General features: G+C 36.1%; 2 protein-coding genes across 3 annotated transcripts in view; one reads left to right on the forward strand and one right to left on the reverse strand.

Moving 5' to 3' along the window:
* stan (Protocadherin-like wing polarity protein stan) overlaps window positions 1-27,073 on the reverse strand; it is a 139,521-nt gene that overhangs the window by 41,126 nt on the left and 71,322 nt on the right. For both annotated transcript variants that reach the window (XM_074170156.1, XM_074170155.1), the window contains exons 13-20: window positions 22,656-22,802; window positions 22,416-22,604; window positions 16,152-16,251; window positions 15,979-16,091; window positions 15,651-15,922; window positions 11,334-11,504; window positions 6,212-6,523; window positions 1,055-1,316 (exon numbers count right to left, since the gene is read on the reverse strand). In XM_074170156.1, coding sequence (XP_074026257.1) covers window positions 1,055-1,316; window positions 6,212-6,523; window positions 11,334-11,504; window positions 15,651-15,922; window positions 15,979-16,091; window positions 16,152-16,251; window positions 22,416-22,604; window positions 22,656-22,802 — 1,566 coding nt within the window. The remainder of the gene's footprint in view (window positions 1-1,054; window positions 1,317-6,211; window positions 6,524-11,333; window positions 11,505-15,650; window positions 15,923-15,978; window positions 16,092-16,151; window positions 16,252-22,415; window positions 22,605-22,655; window positions 22,803-27,073) is intronic.
* On the forward strand, window positions 16,899-18,280 carry LOC141480266 (uncharacterized). Its single transcript, XM_074170160.1, has 3 exons — window positions 16,899-17,277; window positions 17,337-17,558; window positions 17,616-18,280. The coding sequence occupies exons 1-3, from the start codon at window positions 17,107-17,109 to the stop codon at window positions 17,841-17,843; spliced, it is 621 nt and encodes a 206-aa protein (XP_074026261.1). The 5' UTR covers window positions 16,899-17,106; the 3' UTR covers window positions 17,844-18,280.

The raw sequence follows: 27,073 nt of genomic DNA on the forward strand, positions 1-27,073 counted from the left end.
CATCAACATAAAGTCGATGATTTCCGATAATTGAAAATCGAATTCCGTCAGAGTATCATTCCTCGAACTAAGCTGAAGACTACAACAAACAACAGGTTTGTCGTCGCTCCATCTGCCTGTGAACGAGGTAACCAACTGCATATCCAAATTTGCCCAATTCCTCGTAAAAGGAAAAAATCTTTCACGTATAGTCAGTGGGCATACTTGAAGACTGGCTATAAATCAAATCATCTAAAGGAACAATTCGTTCCTTTATCAACTTTATGTTGATGATATACACTACCTTGCACTGACGAGTGGCCAAACAGCCCGAAACCGGTCTGCAAGTGTGTTCCAATAATTGAAAATCTATTGCGGCAGTTGTATTGCCAACAGCATATGCAGGAATAACTTCTGTGAAGAATCCTGCACTGACACCTGTCGGATATAATCCAACGCCCTTCGTGGTATTAGCCAGGGGAGTAGTTGTTTTCTGATAGGTGTCAGTCCATTAACCTACTGTGTAGGGTGTTGAGACTGGCCTGAACGAATTGTTCCTTTAGATGATTTGGTAAAGTTTTGTCATCACACATTAAAATGTATACAATGTATAAAGTAAATGAAATGTATACCACAGCCATTATATTAATATGTAATCATCTTAGAATTTGAGGAATTCATCCACCGTGTAGAACATATTGCTGTAGAGAAACGAATGCAAATCAGATGTAAACCTCATTTTACTAGTATTCGTATCAATAAAAGTTTTTATTTTATTGAAACATTTTATGCCAATATAATTTGGTGAGTTTTTGCCCGTCGATAATCTTGAAAATAATTCATGAATGTTATCTTTTTGACGTGTATTATGTCCATGAATGCCACTATTCGTGACAAACATAAATTCATTTTCTTTCATAAAATATATTATCCCTCCTTCAAAATATCGAAGTTTTCAACCTTACTATCTATGAAAAATATGAACTCAGAAAAGTTTTCCATTCAAGTCGGATTTTGTGTTAGACACTGTATATACGTATCAACAAGATGTTAAACAGATTCCCTTTAAACTTACTGCGGAGGTTCAGGATGATGTGCCGAGTGAATCATGGATACTGGAGGCATCATTGGGGATGGCGAACCTCTCAAGCTCCCACACAGTGAACCATGAACCGATCCCAGAACCGAGCCGATTCTTGATCCCATATGAGAGCCTACTGTTGAACCGTGATAATCCACTCCAGGGTTATTTATATCGTTTGTTACAGGGGACATCAATACATTGCTCGAATGAAGTGGATGCATGTAGTTGTGAGATGTAACATGATCTTCTTCAGCTGAAACAAAACACGAAATGGGGAATGTTTCTCCTGAGGAAAATTAAGTAGTTTTCATAAAAAAGCTCTAAAACAACGCATTTCAAACTCATCATTTCAACCTTTTTCTTTAAAAAATTATTTAAATACTTAAAAAAGAGGAATGAAATATTGCATTCAACATTTAAAGGGATTCGTTTCTATTTCACCATTTGGCAACATCTGTTATAGCTAGTGAAGGACAATGAATCTGTTACCTGTATGAGACAAACAAAGATGACATATTTCAGAGGCGTGCTGTTCTGTTTACTTATGTTCCGAGTTCCGAGACATTCTGTGACATATGACATTTTTTGCACCTAACCTATCTTCCTCTATATAAATAAATAACAAAACAACTGTTGTTTATGTGGTTTGTGGAGGTGGTATTGTACTATAATTTATATGTTGCCTCAATTGTTGATTTATAAAGATAATTTTTCTTATTTTCTTGGAGAAACCCGATGCCTGGGTTTTTGTGGCATTGTAGGCATTGTGAAGATGTGCCTCTGTAGGAATCCAAATGGAATGACGAGACAAGTGTGCTGTCGTCAGCAAAGCAATATATTGGATTCTTGTTTTTTCCAATAAGTCATTGATATACAATAAAAAGAGGGTTGGAGACAACAAAGAGGTATCTATCTATAAGACATCATGTATTTCGGGTATTTGCTTTTATGGATCTAGCCGTGACGCGCGCTGCGGTCCATAAAAGCCTATTTTACGTCCTCGATACATAAATAACTATTATTGTGAGATTTTCACTAAACAGTATTACAAAAACGCAACTCGTGTTTCGCTATACAATGGCTTCTTCAGGCGTGTCATCACTACTAGTTTATACGGAGATGCAAAAAGCCTTTGATTAAATTGATTTTCACATCCTCATTCAGCAACTATCATCATTCGTCTTTTCTGGAAGTCTAATTGAGCTTTTCACAAGCTATCTCTTTGACAGAAAGCAATACGTGGAACATGAAGATTTTCAGTGCTTTTTGTACACATCTAGCTTAGGGGTGCCACAAGGCTTAAACTTAGGCCCTCTTTTACTTCTGCTTTTCATTGATGACCTGGCGAAAATGATAAACTGCCCAAAACATCTGATGATCTAAAGCTATACAAAATAACTGGCAATTCTGAAGACTGCTTAAATTTACAAAATGGAGTCGATTTATTATTTGACTGGTGTTCCAAGAATCATTTAAAACTTATACGTTTAATGTATAAGCTTGAAAATGTCCTTATAAGACGAAACTGCAGTAACTTTAATTACAAATAAAAGTGATGAAAAACAGAGAAAGTTTCAATTCTCTTTTCTTCATTATGATTTCCTACCACGTAGTAACGGCTACATCCATCAATTTATTTACAATTGAGCATATCGAAACGATACATCTTATCATTTTCTAGAAATAACAATATAACATAATTTCCCAATGTTTGGGAAAGAAAGTTTTTGGCCTTCTACTACTCCATCTTGATACAAAAAAAAGGATGAGGTTATCTTCCAAAGAAAGGAAGGAAGTAATCAATTTGAAAATAAGTAACTCTATACATGGACGTGTAGATCATGCAAAGAAGTAACTTTCAGACATAAAGGTATCCCATCAGGTCCCATTGTGAGCTAAGGTGAAACAAAGAAAATGTAATCTATTATATCCGTAGCAGTAATACTGTGAGACAGGGGTCTCCAAACTTTGAAGCCTTCGGGCCATAATAATTTTTTCAGTTTGTTCCAAGGGCCAATTTCTGCCCTTAAATATATTTCTAGACTAGGATAGTCGCAAAATGCGTGACCTAAGCAAACTTACGCTTTTTTTGCATTTCAATTATTATTGTGTATTGTGACACTTAACGACATCAAGTGGCGAGTAGTGGTACTATCTTTTTCAGCTACCCGCTAGGTGGCATTAGGCGTAATTAAATATTTGAAATTACCGCGTTAGTTCGAGAAAGTTCTGGTTCTAGCTAGTGTATTCCGATCACCTCGAGATGGCAGTAATAATTGCATATAAAACGGCTAGCGGCGCAACTGCGAGTTAGTCTGCGTAGGAAAGGCGAAGAAGGCAAAACTTTCTAATGTGAAATAAAGTAACCCGTCAATAAAAGTATTTTGATTTGACTTATTTTTTTATGTGTGATTTGTTAGTATGGAAAAGAAGCGAAAAATCGACAGTGAATGCAGAACGTTCCAAGAAAAATGGAACTTTCAGTATTTTGTGATTAACTCCAGTAATAAGGCGCTATGTTTAATTTGTAATGAAACCATAGCTGTTCTCAAAGACTATAACATTAAACGACACTATGAATCGAAACATCATCAAAGTTACTCTAAGTATACAGGAAGTTTGCGGAAGGAAAAATTTGAAGTTTTGAAACGCGGACTCAAATCGCAGCAATCTTTGTTCACCAAAGCGAATACTGAACAAGAGTCTGCAACTTGCGCCAGCTTTCGTGTGGCTCTTGAAATCGAAAAACGTGGCAAACCATTCACCGATGGAGAAATGATAAAAGAATGCTTGATTGCAGTAGAAATATGCCCCAAAAAGGTAAATTTATTTAAAAGTGTCAGTTTGTCAGCAAACACCGTGGCTCGGAGGGTGCGAGACATCGCAGAAAATATATCATCTCAACTGTCTGACAAAAATGGACATCATGACTGATTGTCTCTAGCATTGGATGAGTCAACGGATGTGTCAGATACTGCTCAGGTGTTGATTTTTATTCGCGGAGTAGATAAAAGCTATGAAGTGTATGAAGAACTTCTTGATATTGATAGTATTCACGGCACGACAACTGGGGCAGATATTTTTAAGGGAGTTGAAAATGCCATTAATAAAAAGAACTTTCGATGGAGAAATTTGAAATCTATAACAACTGATGGAGGCAAAAATATGTATGGTAAAAATAAAGGAGTGGTTGCACTTGTGTCAAAGGCTGTAGAAAATGATGGTGGTTCAAAACCATTAGTTTTACATTGTATCATTCATCAACAGTCCTTGTGTGGAAAATGTTTGGATATGTCTGAAGTTCTAAAACCAGTCATATCAGTTGTTAACTTCATCAGATCCACTGGGCTGAATCACCGACAATTTCGCGAGTTTTCTCAACAGATTGGAGAAAATGATTTACCATATCATACTGCCGTACGCTGGCTTAGTTGCGGAAAAGTCCGTAAGCGCTTTTTTGAACTTCGAGCAGAGATCGAAATTTTTTTAAATGAGAAGCAGCGCCTTTTTGCCGATTTAGAAAATAGTGAATGGACGTGGGAGTTAGCCTTCTATGTCCATTTGACAAATTATATCAACGAACTGAATTTGAGATTGCAAGGAGAAAATCAGCTTCTCCCTCATTTATATACCAATATCAAATCCTTCAGGCAGAAAATAATACTATTTCAATCGCAATTACGTAAAAACTGTTTCACACATTTTGAAACATGTGAAATATTCAGCCACACTACAGAGACTAAATTTCCCGTCAATTTTGCAATCGAAACTTTGAGTGCTTTGAAGATAAATTTTGATACTCGTTTTTCAGATTTTGATGTCATTGCGAATGAAATTGAGCTTTTTCAAAATCCTTTTGATTCTGACATTGAAACCCTGGCTCCGAAAGTCCAAATGGAAATTATTGATTTACGGTGCAGTGAGATGCTGAAGAACAAATATCAAAATTCATCTTTGTTGGAATTTTATAAGAGTCTTCCACTGGAACAATTTGATAATTTGCATAAATTTGCTCGTGGGTTATTTTCTGTTTTTGGTACTACTTACTTGTGTGAGAAAACGTTTTCCAAGATGAAGTACACAAATAATGTTTACAGATCTCAATTAACCAATGAGCATCTTAAATCTCTTTTGATAATTGGTACAAGTAAAATTGATCCACAACTACAAAGTATTGTCGGTGGAAAATCACAATTACATAAATCTCATTAGTGTTTTTGTTTTACTGTGATTCATTTCAACTATTTGTTAGTTATTAATATGCTTAAACTTAGATATTTAAGTTAAGTTTTCTTTGTCATCATTTCTGTCGTTAAGTTTTACCTTGCAAGTAAATAAAACCGAGTAATTATCATTCTGTGTTTTCTTCTTCAACTTATCACAGCAATAGTAACAACAATTAGGTAATCATTGGCTGTCGCGGGCCAGATTGATGACACTGGCGGGCCGGATTTGGCCGCGGGCCGTAGTTTGGAGACCCCTGCTGTAAGATATAGACTTCATTTTCAAAATTATATTCAGAGGTAAAATTCACCGTCTGGTTATTATATACAATTGAAAAATAGGAGGTAAAAAAATAGACAATTTCAGAAGTAATATTACAGACTTCATTCTCATAAAACATGGCTGAAGGTAAGTTATAATTTTTCCCTTTACTCTGCACTGATCTCGAATAGCTTTACAACTGTCCCTCAATTTATAGAAATCTCAATAGCAATTAATGTTAACTGTTTCCTTATATTTTTTATGAGTGTTTTTTATCGTAAATCATTTTCCTGAGGTTAGCACTGAACCAAGAGAGAAAGGTAGAAGTTTTGAATTTTTTTCAAAAGAATAAATAGATGTATTGCCTGATAAATAATGTCATAAAAACAATTGAGTTACGGAGAATATGTTCCCATTTAACGTCAGCATTTTATATGATATTAGATGGAAGTTTGAACTAATGAAATTCACCACCTTCAAGTAATACATACCTCATATCAACTAATCAATCAAAGTGATAAGTCGAAGATGTTGCTCAGAGACTTTTTTTACACTATTTTTTTATGAAAAATATCACACACATCATATATTTTAAATCAGCATTAATCAACAATAAAGTATAGCTACAATTCAAACCAATACATATTTCAAATTCAGACTAACCTGTATATGGGAAAAGGTACTTCTCATTCATATGCTGCTTTTCTTCTACGTCTAAACATTTTTCTACATGTTCCTGGTAATTCATATTATCGTGTGGAATCATCTTAGGCATGTATTCTCCCTTGTACGGTATTGTATTTGGTCCATAACAGTTATCATAATGGGCCCTCACCATATACTGTTCAGATTGTAATGTAGATAAACAAGTTTCAGGTGCTACGCCAGGAGGAGGTAAAGGGTTAGGCGACGAATTTTTGTGACAAAATTCGTTATCTGACCCTGTCCCAGCTGACCACCGGCCAACTTCAGGTACTGAAATAGAAGAAAATATAAATTATGGAAACACAATCTAAATCTAGGTGTAGCACAATCTAAATCCGAATAAACTAGGCGTAAACAAATTATTCAAATTTACATACCAAATTTACATTGATACAGAATGGGCCAAATTATAGAAACACAATCTAAATCAGAATAAAATGGTGTAGCAAATAATTCAAATTTACGCGCCAAAGTTAGATTGATACAGAGTGGGCCAAATTAGGTAAGCAATGTCTAAATCAGAATAAACTAGGCCTATACAAATAATTCAAATTTACATGCCAAATTTAGATTGATACAGAATGGGCCAAATTATGGAAACACAATCTAAATCGGAATAAAATAGGTGTAGCAAATAATTCAAATTTACGCGCCAAAGATAGATTGATACAGAGTGGGCCAAATTATGTAAGCACAATCTAAATCAGAATAAACTAGGTGTAAGCAAATAATTCAAATTTACATGCCAAATTTAGATTGATACAGAATGGGCCAAATTATGGAAACACAATCTAAATCTGAATAAAATAGGTGTAGCAAATAATTCAAATTTACGCGCCAAAGTTACATTGATACAGAGTGGGCCAAATTATGGAAACACAATCTCAATCAGAATAAAATAGGTGTAAGAAAATAATTCAAATTTACGCGCCAAAGTTAGATTGATACAGATTGCCAAATTGGACACTTTCAAAGGGAAAGGCATGTTCTTAAACTAGATAGATGAAAACTCATAGCTGTGTCCGAGAATCAATTTTTATAACAAACTCAATGGTGAAAACAGCATATCGATATCTATAATCGTTTTTGAGATACAACATGTTTCGAAAATGGACATTTTCGAAAATTTGCTGTAACATAGAGGATGCTCGGTAAAACGAAAGTTGAAATTCCCAAAATTATCATAGTGATGTTGTCTAACTATTCCTAAAAAAATCCACTTAATTTGCTTTCTGGAACAACTTGAAAATGCCGCAATGGAAATTGCGGAAAAACAAAAATTCCTTCGAACTAAAAAAATATGGAATCGAATAACGTATTCATATACTGGGTGTTCTATTTAAAAAAATATAATTTTGATTGGCCACGTTCGGCGGAATCACCCAGTATGCGAGAACATAATTTTTAAAGATAGTATTTATCGATATGATTGCAAAAAAAATTGATCAGTTCGAAAAACTGTTTCCTCTGATAGCAATGGACCGAGGGAACCTTGTTGACTCACCCTGTATGTACCTTTTTAGAAATTAGGTAAAACATCAGCATACAGTAAAAAACAGATGATTGTTATTACTAAATATTTGATATTTATGCATTTTTGTTGTTCCAGTTCATTGTTTAAATTTTTTTCATCTAATACTATCTTCATTGATAAGTTGTGATCATTTCTGTAGTCTCTGTCACTCTTATAATAATTATGTTATCCTTCGATTGTCCAATGTAAGTTTTTCTTTTAATTCTTTCTTTCTATTCTTTTTTCTCAAAGCCCACTTAAACTAAAACTATAAAGTGGGTATTCTATTTATTTGTTTATTTTTTTATTTAATTGATACACAAAATTAAAGAAAATAAGAATGAAAAACTAACTGCTACAAAGTAAACTAATTAATATGAAATTACAGTGTTGTACAGAGAGTTGGGAAACCATTTAGTGGCGGTGTATCTATTGGTGTTCTAATATTTTGATAAATTCAAAGTAATTTTCTATATAGAGGAGGTTTTATAATTTTTGATACGTTTTATCCTTAGGAGTAGAATATTAGAAATTTTAGGTAGTGTGTAAGTTAAAAAGCGATGACAAATATTTTTATTGAATTTTGGAGTGGGTAGCAATTCGTTTGTTGTACCTCTAGTAATATAAACTGTGGTAATATAATTACGAAATGTTTCGTTTGTGAATGCATACATACATAAACTATGAAAGTATAATGTTCGAATATTACTAAAATCTTCTGTATACAGGGCTTTTCATGATGAGCGTTAATTAGCCGTTTCTGGCAAACTATTTAACGGATCAACCTGAAAATTCCACAGTATGCATAAGTCAATATGACCTACACGCCTAAAATATTTCAGACGAAGCGGCGTTGTCGCTTCTACTATAAAGTAGGGGCTTCTTTGATTTTTCAAATGGAACACCCCGTATATAATATTATATTATGATTCATTATCACTTTGTCAACAAATTCATATACTATTTTCCTATACCTATTTATTACCGTTTACAAGATATAAATTAATTTCGATATTTTTTTTACCAAACATGAACTTTTATAAATGCTGATAATCTTGAACTCTCTTGCACTAAAACGATCTCATGAAAAAATGAGTGGAACTCAATTTTTTCAAATGGAACACCCTGTAAATTTCAACATTTTTGAGCTCTACATCCAATTTTAGATTAACTTTGTTCACATAATACTATTTCTATTTTGAACCGTTTTCGAGATAAACTGTTTCAAACGGCAACTGACATGGTTTCCTTGTTCATCACTCATTTTTGTAAAACAGATTTCGTTTGATGTTTCTCAATTAGTCACAGATGATACAATGAAAAGATAATTATTAAAATACTCCTCAACCATCGAATGAAACTTCTCTTCAAACAATAGTTTTATTAACGCTGAAACACAAATTGAAAATAATAAACCCATAAATTAATGAGTTAATTTAATCGTCAGTGTATTTCAGACTATGTTCAAACACATCTCAACCTCTACTTAAAAAAACATGTAATCTCTTCAAAAGATTGTCATGTGTAGCGCTTCTGATCAAGTCTGGAGTCAAACTATTGAAAACAGTTGTAACTCTCGATTCCATGTCTTCCATTGTTGTTATTGGAGTAGAGTAAACCATATTTTTAATGAAACCCCACAGGAAATAATCTAATGGATTGCCATCTGGTGTTCTAGGAGGCCAACGAAAAGGTCCATTATTACCAATCCATCTGTCTTCGAAGATTTCGGTTAAAGCTTCGCTGACTGAATGAGAATTATGGGGTGGAGAACAATCCATTTGGTACCATACACGTTCTCTTCCTGGTCTATTATTTAAAATCATTTAAATTCCATTCCTCAGTAAATCTTCATATTTTGATGCATTCAAATTATCATCATAAAACTCAATATAAAAAATTGACTCATTCTTTATGGCACAAAATACATTGAATTGGCATCTTTCTTGAAAACCACTTTGGCGGACAACATGGGGATTTTCTGGCGCCCAATAATGACTGTTGTGTCTATAGAACACTCCATTTTTTGTGAACTTGGCCTCATCTGTCCATATGATATTGTCAAGGAAATGTTCATCCTCTTGTAACCATTCAAAGAAATCCATTCTACGAGGTAAATCAGTCTCTTTCAAATGTTGGACACAGTAGAACTTATAGGGATGCCATTTATGCTTATTAAGAATTCGACAAATTGTCACGTAGGGTATACCTACCTCCCTTTCAGCCTCGTGCAGAGAAGCGTTTGGAAATGCATGAACGTATCCAAAAACTGTTATACCTGTCAATATCATCCACTTTAGTCTTCTTACGAATGATTTTTGGACGGAAGGTTCCATTCAACCTACAGTTTTTTATTAATCGATTTATCACATTATTAATCGGCTTCGGATGTTGTGGATATCTTTCATGAAATACTCGGCATGTTCTACTCGCAATTCTATTGCACTCACCATAAATTATTAATAAATTCAAGAAATCTTCATTACTGTAACCTAATCTTGACATTATTCTATTATAATTGGTAGCTATCACAATCAGTCAAAACCACCAACGAAAGTCTGACGTTAATTGATTTATTTATTTTTCCAAAGCACACAATTGAAAAATATTAATGTGTACTGTTGTACGTTAGAGACCAATACCTCAATGTATACAAATTGTAACTTTTTCTAAGGTAGGTACATACCAATTTCGAATTGACTGATCTGAGACAGTTAAAAAGCTGGATCAAAAAGAAATATTACTAAGTATAAAAAAAAAGGTTGATTATTCAAAATAAGTGATGGATTCAAAAAAACGAACAAGAAAACCACGTCAGTTTCCGTTCGAAACAGTTTATCTCGAAAACGGTTCAAAATAGAAATAGTATTATCTGAACAAAGTTGATCTAAAATTGGATGTAGAGCTCAAAAATGTTGAAATATACAGGGTGTTCCATTTGAAAAAATTGAGTTCCACTCATTTTTTCATGAGATCAAAGTATCTGCATTTTTTGAAGACCCTGTATGAGGCAAATGAAAATATAACTCGGAGTGAAGATCCTCATAGTATCACTCCACTCCATTTCAAATTTGATCGTTTTAGTGCAAGAGAGTTCAAGATTATCAGCATTTATAAAAGTTCATGTTTGGTAAAAAAAATATCGAAATTAATTTATATCTTCTAAACGGTGATAGATAGGTATAGGGAAATAGTATATGAATTTGTTGACAAAGTGATAATGAATCATAATATGATATTATATACGGGGTGTTCCATTTGAAAAATCAAAGAAGCCGCTACTTTATAGTAGAAGCGACAACGCCGCTTGGTCTAAAATATTTTAGGCGTGTAGGTCATATTGACTTATGCATACTCTGGAATTTTCAGGTTGATCCGTTGAATAGTTTGCCAGAAACGGCTAATTAACGCTCATCATGAAAAGCCCTGTATAACCCCTATAGGTATTGGTAAATGAATAAAATTCATACGTTGATTGTAAAATTGTCGGTAAACAAATAAATACTATTTACATAATCAAAAATCAAAGATCCTGTACAAAATAGGTTCTACACAAATTGAACTCACCATTTGAATTGGGTAAATATGATTCAGGAAGTTGACTGGACCACCTCGAGCCGTAATTCGGTTGAACAGTTGGGAATAGTTGGGAATTTGTAACAACATTAAGTGATGGCGGTGTTCCACATCTCGAAGCAACATGTTCCGTGATATTTGGTAGATAACCTTGTCGTATATCTATAACAGAGTCTTCAATTTCAGATTCTGAAAAGCTGATGTGTATTTATCCCAATATATAGTTAAATTGTGAAATACGACAAGTACCTGATAATTAGAACAGTTTCCTTTGTGAGAAATACTTTGAATTTATGCAGTAACTTATCGGGGTGAACTAAAAAGTTTGTCCTTTCTACACTTGTATTCATATGTTACGTTTATCGACCACCTAGCGACATACAATATAGAGAACTATTCTCTTCACTTGCAAAAACCATTGACTTTCTGCAAATAGATCATCCCAGTGCCGAATATCGGTTGGTTCAATAATTCTGAATGTACAACAATAAATGTACTGAAACTCAAATATCTTCAAACTGGTCACACTTTCATGAGTGCTGACTCATTCCATCACCAAGTGGAAAAGTCATTAAAACAGAAGGCAAAGTCGTAGATTTTGAAGACTATAAAACTAGTGTTCAAATATCAAATAGTGGACGTACGACCTGCATTCATATGGATGTAGAAGACTTTTTGGATGTTGCAGACTGTTCATCCAAAACTGTTCGGACTGTTCGGAGCCAAAACCTCTATTATCTATGTTTTGTGGAGTACATTTCGTGAGAGGTTCCAAAAAACTATTTTACAAAACAAAGTGTGATGGGGAGCGAATTGAATTGTGTTTCCCAACTGCGAAAGCTCTGAAAGAAGGAATAGCTCGGCCGCAAATCAGATCCACTCCGAAAGGAATAAACCCAACTCGAAAACATAACTTGATTCAGAAATTACAAAGGATGTCTGTACCCAAAAATAGACTCAAGATTTGGGAGGAGTTACCGGAGACCGAAGAAGAAACCGGATTAGATTGAAGTTTTTTAATAAAATCAAAAACTGATCTAAAGCAGAACTTTAAACGTTCAGGCCAGTCTATATACCTACACAATAGGTTTAATGGACTGACGCCTATCAGAAAACAACTACTCCCCTGGCTAATACCACGAAGGGCGTTGGATTATATCCGACAGGCGCCAGTGCAGGAATCTTCACAGAAAATTTCCAATTGCATACGCAATTGGCAATACAACTGAAAGTAGAGATGGGCTCAAAAAAACCGAACTGGTTTTTCGCAACAGGTATCAGTCAACTGTTCAGTGAACCTGTTCTATTCAATGAACTGAACTTGTTCAGACGGTGAGTGGCTATTCCAAAGACGCTGCTTGCGAGGTTGGTGCTGGAACCCGGATGAAGTGACCGCTCTGTGGCCTGTGCTCTCGGCTACACTGAGAACTGACAAGTCAGAATTATTTTCCATGAAATTTTCAACAGAAAAAATGCAAAACGAATTAATTAAATACCTACCTGTAAGTAGGTAGGTCTCTGTTTCTGTGAATTCTCCTGAACGTGGGTTTTCACTGTTCCTTCAGGGGGTAGAAATTTTACGGTAGTGTGTTTTTTAAGCACATGACGCTTTAAATTTGTCATGGAAGATTTTGAAAAAATAACCTGCTTGCAAGTTTCACATGTTGCTAGTTGCAGTTGTTTCCCTGTGATTAAAAAAAAATCCAAGTAGAGCTTGATTTTTTATTTGTTTTACACTAAAATTCAGCCTGTTACTGAAATAAAACTTCAGAACCACAAGACGAATGGAGGGAACGTACTGAAATTCGGTACCACTCGGAACCGAACGCTAAAAAGTGACCGTGACGCAAGATGAGACGTCATTCAAGAATAGTGAACATGAACAGTTAAAAAGAACAGGTTTTCGATATGAACTGGAACAGTTCGAACAAGTCCTTCAAATTTGACTGTTCAGTGCCATCTCTAACTGAAAGAGTCGACCTTCAATTTTGAAACGGGCACACTTGCAGACCGGTTTCGGGCTCATTAGCCACTCATCAGTGCAAGATAGTGGCCATCATTGACGTAAAGTCAATGATATTCCAGAATTGAAAATCGGAATTCTTTCGGAGTATTTCATTCCTCTTCCTAAGTTGGAGTGAACATCACAAAATGTCACTCCATCTAGTGGACGAGGTACTAACCAACTGCATATCTGTAGTTTGCCCGATTCCTCTGAATGAGGAAGAAAAGCTTTCTTATTAGTCATTGGGCTATGCTTAAAGACTGGCAGTCAAAAAATCTGAGAAACTGATTTTACTGAATTTCCATTGGCGAAATCTGGAGTTTATAAGCTCAAGTGTCCGAAGTGTAATAGTGTTTATGTGGGACAATGTGATCAAAACTTCTCAAAACGGTATACCGAACATGAAAAGTCCTTCAGACTTGGTAAAAATGATTCGACGTTCTCAAACCTTTCCTTGACATAATGGGTGTTTTTTATAGAGGTATAGAACTTTAAGTTGGCATTACTTTTCAAGATGGCGACCGATTTAACAGCTGTCAAGTGATTTATTCTTAGTTTGGTTTGGCAATTCATCATGAATAGACTCACGCCTGAACAACGCTTGCAAATAGTGCAATTTTATTTCGAAAATATTGGTTCTGTGCGGGAAACGTATCGCGCACTACGTCCATTTTATCGTCGACAAAATCGTCCATCAGAGCAGTTAATTCGATTAACCATGGAACGTTTTCGCACCACGTTTACTCTTATTGATAACTCGCACCCCCAGAGACGCCGTACGGTGCGTACAGAAGAAGCTCTTGCTGCTGTACAGCGTAGCATTGAGGAAGACCCGGAGGAGTCCATCCGCCATCGAGCACAGGAATTGGATCTGTGTCCATCCACTTTATGGAAAATTTTGCGGTAGGATCTTGGTTTGCGTGCTTACAAAATCCAACTCGTGCAAGAATTGAAGCCAAACGATCATCAAGTAAGGCGTAGATTCGTCGAATGGGCCCAAAACGAGATTACCGTTGTTCCCAATTTTCATAAGCAAATTTTGTTTAGCGATGAAGCGCACTTCTGGTTGAATGGCTACGTCAACAAACAAAACTGTCGCATTTGGAGTAAAGGTAATCCTCAAGCGTATGTCAAAACACCGTTACATCCACAAAAACTGACTGTTTGGTGTGCTTTATGGGCTGGTGGAATCATTGGTCCGTACTTTTTTAAAAACGATAGTGGCCAGAACGTTACAGTCAATGGTGATCAGTATAGAGCCATGATTACTAACTTTTTCATTCCTGAATTGAATAACCATGATGTCCAGGAGATGTGGTTTCAACAAGACGGTGCAACATGCCACACAGCTCGTGCCACAATAGACTTATTGAAAGACACGTTTGGTGACCGCCTAATTTCACGTTTTGGACCTGTGAATTGGCCTCCAAGATCTTGTGATTTAACACCGCTAGACTACTTTCTGTGGGGCTATGTAAAGTCATTGGTCTATGCGGATAAGCCACAAACGCTTGACCATTTGGAAGACAACATTCGCCGTGTTATTGCCGATATACGGCCACAAATGTTGGAAAAAGTCATCGAAAATTGGACGTCCAGATTAGACTACATCCGCGCCAGCCGTGGCGCTCATATGCCAGAAATCATATTTAAAATGTAATGCCACAAGATTATCTTTCGGATAAATAAAATTCATGTCAATCGAATAATCCATCGTTGTTTTATTGCAACTTAAAGTTCTATACCTCTATAAAAAACACGCTTTATAATCACAAGTTCCCGAATCTAAACGATACGAAAATTTTGCACTATGACTGTACTCTGAGTCATAAAAATGTTTCCAAGTGGTACAAACTCTTCACAAAAAGTAGAGATGTACATGACAAAGCTCACCCCTGCACATCAACAACCAATGAAACTGTTGAGAAACTGGTGAAAATTGTTATTAGAGACGTTGATAAGGGTGTCGGCATATCGGTTGGCTTTTGCCATGCAATTTTTTTGGTGTAGGAGACTATTTTTATGAGGAGATAGAGAGCAATTACAAAAATATGGCAAGACACGTTAACAGGAATGCAACTGATGAACATTAAGGAAACCTCCACCATGAAACAAATCTATTTTATGCGTACCATGATTCAAAAAAAGCCAGAACGGTTTCAGAGATATTAGGTTTTTGTTGAAGGTTGTGTACAAAAGATCACGTGAGTTGCAATGATGAGAGGCTCAGAAGCCTTAATACCTGTTACCATTTACAATTAATCAAGTTCAAAGAAGTAAACCTAGATATACTGCTCTCTTACTTCTTGTTTGATGCCTCCTAGTACTGGACTCATCATCATCACTAGAGTGACTCGAAGCAAGTTCTAAACTCCTACCTTCTGAACCATCTGAATCTGAATCACTATCGCCTTTGTCTGTTCTTCTCTCACGTCTTTCATCTCTCCTCTCTTGAACCTCTCTGTTTCTGTGTGAACCGCCTTCCTGTTCGAAACCCCTCAAATAAGAAGGTACATCACTAGTTGAGTTGTAGTTTGAAGTTGACGTTGAGGTATTGCGTAAATGGGTGTCACTTCTAGAAAGAATGCCAAGGAATTGAAAACCGAAATTTCAAGGTCTCAAATCTTTTACCTGTAGGGGCTCGAACTAGTTTTGGTCGTTGATCGAGAAGTAGTGCTGGAGGTGGATATGCCTATGTTTCTTCTAGTCGGATCTAAACTAGAATGATACGCCAAAGCAGAACGCTGTAAATGACAGTTTTAGTTGATACATTTTTGGGAATTTGACAGTTTAAAGTCACTCACCGATTGAGCATTGATATTCTGACTACTGGTACTCGGAACCCCAACCACTGAATTCGTTTCTAACAAAGGTACTTTCTTACCGACACATCTCATCATTGATCTGAAAAAAAGCGTATTTATACTGACTGATGACTACAATTGTTCTTTGTTGATCTTGGAAACTTCAACTTATTTTTTACACGCTTTATATTAGCTTCAACTGTATATATGTTTTCTTTTTTTGTAACTCTCCTTTTCATTCTATATTGAGATCTGTATTTGACAGAATTATCGACATTATTGCCTGATCTATTAGCGGCCAGATAGCGCTGTACTAACCTGCTTGATATATCGACATTATTGCTTGATCTACTCGCGGGCAGATGGCGCTGTACGAAACCGAAAATATCAATGGCACTTTTCTAAACAATATACTGCTGATTGATCCCAAAGTTTGGATGAAATAAATATGGTTTAAAAGACTAAAAAACACGCTTTCAAAGAAAATCGAACTAAAAAATTTAAAAATAATTTTAAATAGTGTAGCATTGCGCCATATTTTTTATATATCAACCGCCCGTCAATAATACTAGTATTTTTCGTTCGTTATTGTTAAGCTTATTTAATAGTTATTTATGTATCAAGGGAATTAGGAGGGCCTTAATTACCGATGGCAAAGTTTGCGTCCCGAGGGCCTCTGGCCCGAGGGACAGCAATTGCCTCATTATTCCCTCATAGGCTCATTAATTCCCGTGGTACATAGATAATTTTATTTCTGACCGATTTCAATAAAATTTTGTTCATTTTTGAAACGGAAAAATGTACCAATTCATTACCTTCCCGGTATATTTGAATCAGGTACCGTTGATTATAGTAGAGTTTTCTTGTTTCTAGGTTGTTGCTATGTTACTTGTTTATAAACAGAACTTTGTTATCAAGTGTTTGCGGTGAAAACGTGTTTTCTACCCCAAATATAATGGAGGATATTTTGAAAAAAGCTGAACAAGCAAGAGAATCATTAATTCCATCGAAAAGTGAAGCCGTATACCAAAAAGAATACAAGATATATCTGGACTGGCTGACACGGAAAAATGTTATGCCAAAAGATGTCACTGAAACTGTATTTCTGGCATATTTTCAAGAACTGGTAAGGAATTTTCTATATTTTTCGGTAGATTTGGTAGTAATTGTGTTTATTCGTTTCAGTCAGAAACGTATAGTCCGAATTCTTTATGGACTAAATGGTCAATGCTAAAATCGATGGTGACTATACATGAGAAACGAGATATCACCAAGTTCAATGAACTACAGGCTTTTTTGAAACGGAAGAGTAAGAGTTATAAGCCGAAAAAGTCTGCTGTTTTATCTCCTAAAGATGTTATCAGATTCCTAAAGGACGCTCCTAATGATATTCATTTATTGCATAAGGTAATTTTTTTCTTATTTTCCTTTTTGTGTGTATTTATTTCCTTTTTTTTGTTATAGGTTGTTTTGATTATGGGTTATTTTGGAGGATGCAGAAGTCAGGAACTTTTGAATATGAAGATATCGGATATAGAGGACCGGGATTCCGTTATGGTAGTGAACGTACTGGAAAGTAAAACTGGTGTATCGAAGAAATTTACAGTTGTGGATGAAAAAGAGTTCTCCGCTTTGCCTTTATTAAGACTTTATATGTCTTTGCGTCCTAAAGGTATTAAACGATTTTTTTGAACTTCCGACAAAATAAATGTACATCTCAGCCAATTGGAAAAAACATGTTTGGGAAAATCCCCAGCAAAATCGCAATGTATTTAGGATTGCCAAACTCATCTTCCTATACGGGACATTGCCTTCGTCGCACTTCTGCTACTGCTCTAGCCAATGCAGGAGCAACTATGACTAACTTAAAAAGACACGGAGGTTGGAAAAGTTCCACGGTGGCGGAGGGGTATTTGGAGGATAGCATCGAATTGAGAAATAAAACGGCGCGTATGTTGTCTACTTTGTCATCAGAAGAGGCAGGTATCTCGACTGTAGTGAACAGAAGCTCCAGCCATACAAAAGAAGAAATTGTTTCCAGTGGCGGAAGTAATTTTCAGGGAACATTTCAAAATTGTACATTTATTATTTGTAATGACGTGAATGAATAAAATATGGTTCAGTTTTCATTTCTATTTATTTTTACTTGTGAAAGGTAGAGGGAATTATAAAATCTATAATGTCCCAAGGGAGTTATGACCGTCTTTATTGATAGCGTAACTATGACGATATAAGCTTATAATATCCCGGTCAGAAATAAAAAATATTTTCAACTTCTCAGTTTGATGATTTTTAAAAGCGTGTTTTATAGTTTTTTAAACTATACTTATTTTTTTATTTTACATTTGATAATTTGTTGAACCGATCAAAACCTTTGAAACACAAAGAACTCTTGCTGTTTTTGTTTTCTGTTCTGTTAATATATGAATTATTATTATTTCGAGTAAAGTGGTGGTGAATATCATGACGAAAGACAATGTACTGTTCGAAATAAGATGATCCTGAATTGTTCAATATTTTGTATACGAAAATCATTGAAATATAATAGTTTTTGGGAAATGGATTGCTAATTCAAAACATTGAGCATAATAGTAATAAGAGTATCTCTACGACACTTCAAAATGGTCCTATCCCGATTTTGAAGTTTTTGGAGTGATACAATTTATTCTGATTGAATAGATAAAGGATAGAGGAACAGTAGTCTGAGTGTGACTGAACAATTGACTTGTAAATTGTGATACTTTTGTATGAATATACTCAAAAGTTTCATCAAACGATAGAGTGTTATTTAAGTAGGGATACAAAGCGACTTCTAGCGCATTTCAAGGTCGCGCGTCGTTGGTGTTTCAACTAAATATCTGGTACCCCATATATTGTTGACATTTGCTGGTAATAATACCTTCGTGATGTATCTTGCATAAATGTCTATCGAATATGAATCAATGCCTAGCGTGGTATTAGCCGGTTAGTAGTTGTTTTTCATTTAACAGTAAATTAAATGGAAATTACATTAGTTTGGACTTCCATTGATTCGAAATCTATGAAAGAACAAATAAAATTAGAGCATAAACACCTGCAATGATATTACAGTAAAACGAATAAAATAATCAAGATACAAAATTGAAATTACTACTGACTATATTAAATAAAAAATAAATTAAAAAAGATTTTAAACCAAGTTACTTCACGACGTTTCGATTATTAGTATCCACAATCGTCTTCGGATGTTGACTGAACTATTTCTCCGCGAGATGACTATTTATAAGTCATTAGAGCATTTCCACCTATCTCCTCTTTCCTCAAACTGCTTCACCGTTTTAGCAAGAGTTGACAGTTTTTCCCGCTTGATTTCAGGTTTCCATATGTTGCTTATCTATACGCTACCTTGCCTAAATGCGTCATTGGACAATATTTATGCAGCTTCTTTGAACTTCCTCTTAAACAGTGTTTCTCTCTGTGGATGATCTCAAGCTTTTTATCCTTTTCGACAATCCTCTGAGGTAGGGAAGTACAAGTACTGCTTGTAACGGCTTCTCTTCTTTGCGAGGCTCTTGCTGTCTTCTAGCCAAAGTCTGTTTCATTATCACTTCGGAGTAACCACTCCGCTGAAGATCTTTTTACCCAACGTACCTACACTTGTCCCTGCCGATATGCTCCTGGCTAGCGTTTGATGAAATACAAAGTTTTTTATTGGATAACAATTTGAATTTTGAAGATAACTATACCAAAAACCAATTACTTGAAGTTTTACAGAAAAAAAACATTTGAAAAACTGTATGCCCTTGAGAGTATTGCTGAAAAGTATGGATACCCCATATTGAGACTTCTCCCGTATTTTTGTATTTTCAATCCCATCGAGTTGATTTGGGGAAAATTTAAACAAAGCATCAGGCGAAAAAATAATTTTCTAAAATTTGATAAGAAGGTGATAGAGGTAGTAAAAGAAGAAGTATCTAATATTACCGACGAAGACTGACAGAAAAGGACCAAAAAAGTAATTTTAGTTGAAATAGACTATATGGAGATAAGACACTTCCATATCAATGGTGGAAATAAATTCATTATTGATTTAAATGACGACGGTGATAGTGAAACGGAGAATATGGAAGAGGAATCATCAGAAGCTTTTGAAGAAAGTTTGTGAAGTGTTTTTGAAGCGATCGATTGTATATATATGTGAGTAAGTAGTTAGGTTAGATTAGGTCACAAGTGAGTGGGTCTATTCGACCCTCCACCGCAACCCGCAAGGGTTTAATGTGGTTCACACATATTCAAGTGCGAGTAAGTAGTATTCAGAAGTATTTTCAATCATCACTGGTAGGGGGCACTATATCGTTTACTTGAACTATACCAGACTTGTTCAATTCCATTGTAGGCTATTGCGCGATTCCCACAATCTATTTTTTTTTCTAATAAAATCATATCAGCAATTGGATACATTTCTAAAGCAAAAACAACTTTTTGTCCTGCATAAGCTACATACTATTGTTGCTATATTCACAGCAGAGCCAGTTTGTATAATTAAAATACATCTGAATAATTCAATTCATCACTAAAGAATACACATTGTGTGGTGAAAACTACAGAATATGTAACTTATCGGACTAGTTAAAAAAAGATATTTATATATAAAATAGATTGATTAAAATTGATGAAATATAGCCAATACAATAAATATTTATTGTTATATATAAAAATAGGGATGGACAAAATGGAATATAAAGTGGGAATATGATACAGTTGCAACAATGGGACACTATTCAGTGTTATAGATATAAAAAAAGAACATTATAAGAATGTACAATTATAACAATTCACAACGAATTCACTTGAGGTTTGTACGACTATAATTTTAAAATATATTCAGGACCCCAGAAACTCTTCTACGCTATAGAAAGCTTCATCACTGAGATATGTTGATATTCTAGTCCTAACTGCTGACTTGCTTCCGCTCATATCTATTAGATTTTTCATCTTATTGAAACATTTTACATCAACATATTTTGGGGAATTTTGACCAACGAGAAGCCTGGAAAAGGACAGATGAATATTTTCCTCATTCCTTGTATCATATACATATATTTGGCCATTCTCCATAAATGTATTTCCACTGTCCTTTATAAACACTATCAGGTTCAAGATGTAGAGACAAGGTAGCGTTAGTATTTTAGAATTTCGAAATGGTGGTTTACAATTGTGGTTGAAGGGTGAGTTTTGTTCATAGCTCTGATATTTTTTTGGGAAAAAAAGCCCCTAGTATGTGAGTTGAGGATCTCCAAAATATTATCCCGTATTGCATAGATGACTGTGCCAATCCGTAATAAAGAATTCTCAGTACTTCAGCTGATATTGTATCCCTCAGATTCCTAATAATGTATGTGATTGTCCTGAGTTTTGAACATAAAGTGGTGATATAGTTGTTAAGAATCTACATAGAAATCTGTATTGTTACGCTAAAATCAAATGCTGTTTGAGCCTCAGTTTGGTCCATTTTAAATAGATGGCGATACAAATCAGATTTCTAAGTTTTCTTCATTCACGATATATATCTTTGGATCATGTGTGTGATGCATAAAAAATGTCCTTGAGTTGAGCATAAAACTTTGTTACTACTCTGTTAAACAACGTGGAAGTCGTAAAATAAAAGTCGTTTTGTAAAAGGGAAAGAGTAGTGTTTTTATCAATAATATAACAATAGTTTTCCCATGAAAATTTCCTATCAAGCACAACACCTGAGAACTTCATACTCTTTGCTTTCTATCGATTTTCCATTGACTCTTGAGTAGAGATCATTATCAGGATTCATATTTTTTGCTAAGATTCTAATATGATAGATCTTAGCAGTGTTTAGTGCTAGTCCATTTTTTTTACAATAGTCACTGATTTCCTTTGATACTTCATCTGTATTATCCTTTGAAATAATTTTATGTGGATACCTTTGAATTAAATTAATATTTTTTATTGCTAAGGATTTTTAACTCAATCCTCCTTCATACAAATGTGCCAGAACCCTCTGTTTTACTTGTTTTCTTGTTTCTCGTGTTAGGAATCACACGTTAAAAGGTAAGACCTCGTTAGTCCTTAGCTCGCACAAGTTTATCAACTTCTGAGAGTTGTCGTTCGTATGGGGGCGACAGCTGATTAACGGAAAAACAGATTTGAAGCAGATATATGTTGACTGACTAATTGTAGCTTTTAGTATTCAGTGTTTTTATTTATACGAGTGCTTTGCACACAAGTATTGATTAATTGACATGTACTTACCTCAAAAGATTCTGCCTCACTCTGTTATTAGCAAAACAGTATCCAGCCAGAGAAAATCCTGCATGCACCAATACAGCGACAGACAAAAAGGGTGTCAAAAGGGGATGATTTTCAGACGCACCCAGGAGAGCTAGCACCCATGTTGCCCCCAAGAGTGGTAGAGCTATCACAGAAACCCACAGTAGAGTCCTGAAAAAACTCGAGTCAAGAAATGAATATCGAAATTCATGATTATCTCACCTTAGATTTCCAAATCCAAGCACATGATCTTGTAGGGTGAAAGCTGCTCTTATTGAAAATACTAATACAAATAGATTCACAAATACTAAGAGGCAGATCGGTCCAACAAGGCTCCAAACCACACTCTCGTAAAGCGAAACCCAGCAGCTGAAAATGTTTGAACATAAATTTTTATACCTTTTTACATGAATCAATTATAACATCAAATAATCCCAAAATATTGTCAACAAATTGTGCAATCAAGAGTTTCCATACTTTTATCAAATAATTCTCTATCCAAAATCAAGAGATGAAGCCCCACCACTTTGTCATGGTGGTGGGGCTTGCACACTTTTATGACATCGAGAGCCATGCCGGTGGTAGCCGGCTGATGGTTGGGCCTACCAGGTCGGACGTCGAGAGGGAAAAGTCAGACGAATAAGGTAATCAGGTCCGCGATAACCCCTGCCTGTTGTAAGAGCCAACTGAAAAGGGGGCAAAATCCAATGGTGTTTTGCGACCCACGCCGAAGGATAAATGGTACCTGGGCCTTTTCAGGTATCGCCAACGGAGCCTCGAAGATACCAGGCGACCTCTAAGAGTATTTAGCCTTACATCCACGTAGGGAGCTTCGTGGATGTGGTTAACGCTCCCCCCCATACCCGTGGGAACTCAATTGACCACAGCCACAAACGAAAGAAGGAGGAGGCTCCTTTGAGTCACACTGAGGGTAGTACAATACAGTAAGGAGACTTCGGCGATCCTTACAAAGGTTATGGGAACCTTGATATTGCTTTGGGAAGAGTTGGAGTTAATTTACAACAGAACCTCAGAGACCCCAAGAACGGGGGAGTAATTATCTGAAAAGGATTGAATATACTGCTGTTTAGTAAATTTTGCAGGAGGGACTTGATGGTGGTATCTGTATCTGTAGAGTAGGGAGGGTGAGTGTCCTTTCCAGGAAGGTGGGCAGGTCACTTGGAGACATCTCCTTTATATCGGCAGGTGTAGACCAAGACTCGCCAAACACACACTCTCTTATTGACGGTAACTCCGGGCACTATTATAGGACATGCCTGACAGGCTCATCTTCCTGTTCACACATCCTGCATAGAGGTGTGTCCACTAGCCCCATATTGTGGAGGTGTTTCCTTAGTTGACAGTGGCCAGTCAGAAATCCTACTATTAGGCGTAGATTTTTCCTGGTCATTGCCAGATATTTTTTCGGCGCCAGCTTTCCAGGGTCGCCCAAGGTGATCCTGGCAAGATTGCATCCTTTGGTTCCATCCCATCTCTCTAAGGATTGAGCATGGGGGTAACAAATGGCTAGTTCCGCAATTGTCGAAGTCATCAGGCCGTGGGTGCCACTGGGTCCTAAAATTCCCAGTCCAGCCGCCATAGGCTTAGCCTCAATTGACCCGTTCCTACTACGAGGTTTACACCAGCCATGCGCAATCGTAACATGGCCATTAACGCAACCACCTTAACGTTCAGGTCCAGAGGGGTCAGACCCGTAATTAGTTCCATTGCCGCAGTTGGTGTTGTTCTCATGGCTCCTGTGATGTTTAAACAAGTCAGTCGCTGTATTTGATATAATTTTTGAATTGCCGTTGCTTGTAGAACTGTTGTTCCCCATGCAATGGTTCCGTACGTTAACATAGGTGTTGCAGTGTAGATCCAGGTGACCACAAGGGGTAAAAGACCCCATGCCCGTCCCACTGTCCTCTGACAGTGGAACGCGCATGGGGTCTTTGTGGCAAATGTGGCTCATGAGCCACGTATGCTCCTTTTACTCTTCTCTTTAGGTGAGACTTCCATGTTAGCTTCCTGTCGAGGATAGTACCAACGTATTTTACCTCTTCAGAGAAGTTTAGTTTGCTTTTGAAGATTTCGGGAGGTTTAAAGCCCGTTAAACTTCTTTTCCTGGTGAAAAGGACCATCTCGGTCTTCTTGGGATTGATCGACAGTGAGTGTTCCTTACACCATGTTTCTATTAATTTGAGTCCATCCTGCGCTCTATCGCACAGTGTGTTCACAAATTTGCCGGTCTGCAAGATAACTATGTGATCTGCATATGTAATTGTGTATAATCCATTATTGTTGAGGTGATTAATCAGGGTATCTAGAACTATGTTTCAGAGAAGGCGTGATAAGACCCCTCCCTGTGGACATCCCCTCTTGACCAGTCCTTTCACTGTGATGTCTTCTACATTAATACTTATTGCTCCGCTAGAGAGCATCTGGAGGGGGTACATTCCTGGAGTGTAGTTGCTGGGTAATTGTTGGAAAGGTTGTTTTATCGAACGCTCCCTCGATATCTATGAATACACCCAGGGTGGATTATTGACGGTGGTTAAACTAAAGATGGCTGGTGAGGGAGGACATGAGGAATTCGTGACTGGATCAGTGTTATTTCCTTGCGAATAGCCTCACGATAGCCTGAAACCTTCACCAACCATGGAAGTGGACGAACAAGTGAGAGCTTGCCAAGCAGACAGATCATAGCTCATTCGTTAACACGAGGCGTAGGTACCACATTTATAAGTAACTTTGTTGAGTAATTAAATGTTCTGATGTGAAAGTTGTTTAGATCATCGGCAAATAAACTTTAAAATCGAGGGGACTCATAACTCGCTTAAATTTTATGGAAACCCCCGGAAAACAAATTTTGAAGCCTATAACATAGAGCTAGAAACTTTTTAGACCAGATAGGATTTTTAATGAGATATTTTACAGACTTAGTAATTGAATAGAACTGGCCGATATTAAAAAACTAATTAATAGTTTATTGTATGATTTTCACTATAAAGGGTTTTACAAAAACCGCGACACGTGTTTCGCTATGCAATAGCTTCCTCAAGCATTTCATTTCATTTTTATTTGTCTCAAGAAAATTTTACATTTTATAGACACGTCCAAACCTTAACCCAAACAACTAAAGATAGATGACAATAATTTGTAGTCCTGGGAATATAATCGAGGTTGACAATAATTGTGATATGGGATATTGAAGAATAAAACATACATGATCTACATACAAGATAAAATATATTTTAAGGGATGACTAAATATGAATGAATCTAAAGAAATGAACTTTAAACGTTCAAGCCAGTCTCCAATATACCTGCACAGTAGGTTGAATGGACTGACGCCTATCAGAAAACAACTACTCCCCTGGCTAATACCACGAAGGGCGTTGGATTATATCCGACAGGCGTCAGTACAGAAATCTTTACAGAAAATTTCCTGCATATGCAATTCGCGATATAACTGAAAAAGTCAACCAACAATTTTGGAAAGGGCTCACTTGCAGACCGGTTTCGGGCTTATCAGCTACTCATCAGTGCAAGATAGTGACCATCATCGATCTGAAGTCAATGATGTTTCATAATTGAAAATCGGAATTTTTTCAGAGTATTTCATTCCTCTTCCTAAGTTGGAGCGAAACAACAAAATGTCACTCCATCTAGTGGACGAGGTACGAACCAACTGCATATCCGAAATGTCCCCGATTTCTCTGAATAAGGAAGAAAAACTTTCTTATTAGTCAGTGAAAGAATTCCGATTTTTAATTATGGAATATCATTGACTTTAGGTCGATGATGGCCACTATCTTGCACTGACGAGTGGCTAATGAGCCCGAAACCGGTCTGCAAGTGTGCCCGTTCCAAAACTGAAGGTCGATTCTTTCAGTTGTATTGCCAATTGCATATGCAGGAAGTTTTCTGTGAAGATTCCTGCACTGACGCCTGTCGGATACAATCCAACGCCCTTCGTAGTATTAGCCAGGGGAGTAGTTGTTTTCTGATAGGCGTCAGTCCATTCAACCTACTGTGTAGGTATATTCGAGACTGGCTTAAACGTTTAAAGTTCATTTCTTTAGATTTTTTCACTGACAGTGTTCGAACATAGCCCACTGACTAATAAGTAAATATGAATATATAAAATGTAAAATGTATGAATTATATATAAAACGTAAATGTATAAAATATATGGAGTATGATGTATAAAATGTAGAAAAATATATATTGTGAAATGTATAGAATGTCAAATGAATGAAATATAGATAAATGTATGAATATATACCGTAACAATAAAATGGGACAAATGCTGATTTTCAGCGATCAACTGAGTGAATTCTTGGAAGTTGTAAATACAGTTACTAGATGACATTCCTTTCCAATTTGGATTTGAATTTTTTTGGAGGTAAATCTCGAAATTGAGATTGTAAGTTGTCATACAGTCCCGTATCAATTTTGGACAATGAACATCGTCCCACCGACAACCAGAGATCTAACAGGAATATTTCCTGGTGGAATGAAGAACTGGAACGGATGAGACAACAAACCAGAAAAACCTGTGAAATGGTAAGGAAATCAGGTATGTGGTATCAATACAAAAGGTACCTAACTAACTACAACAAAGTTCTGATGAAATCC

The sequence above is a fragment of the Leptinotarsa decemlineata genome, unplaced genomic scaffold (assembly GCF_025532065.1).
Source record: "Leptinotarsa decemlineata unplaced genomic scaffold, Ldec_3_MD MMD2_P_RNA_scaffold_7, whole genome shotgun sequence".
Classification (NCBI taxonomy): Eukaryota; Metazoa; Arthropoda; class Insecta; order Coleoptera; family Chrysomelidae; genus Leptinotarsa; species Leptinotarsa decemlineata.

Bases quoted from the DNA above. Each gene is read 5' to 3' on its own strand.
- LOC141480266 (XM_074170160.1), top strand. From the start codon at position 17,107: ATGGAGGATATTTTGAAAAAAGCTGAACAAGCAAGAGAATCATTAATT. The intron at 17,278-17,336 runs GTAAGGAATTTT...TATTCGTTTCAG, and splicing joins TGGCATATTTTCAAGAACTG to TCAGAAACGTATAGTCCGAA. The intron at 17,559-17,615 runs GTAATTTTTTTC...TTTTTGTTATAG, and splicing joins ATATTCATTTATTGCATAAG to GTTGTTTTGATTATGGGTTA.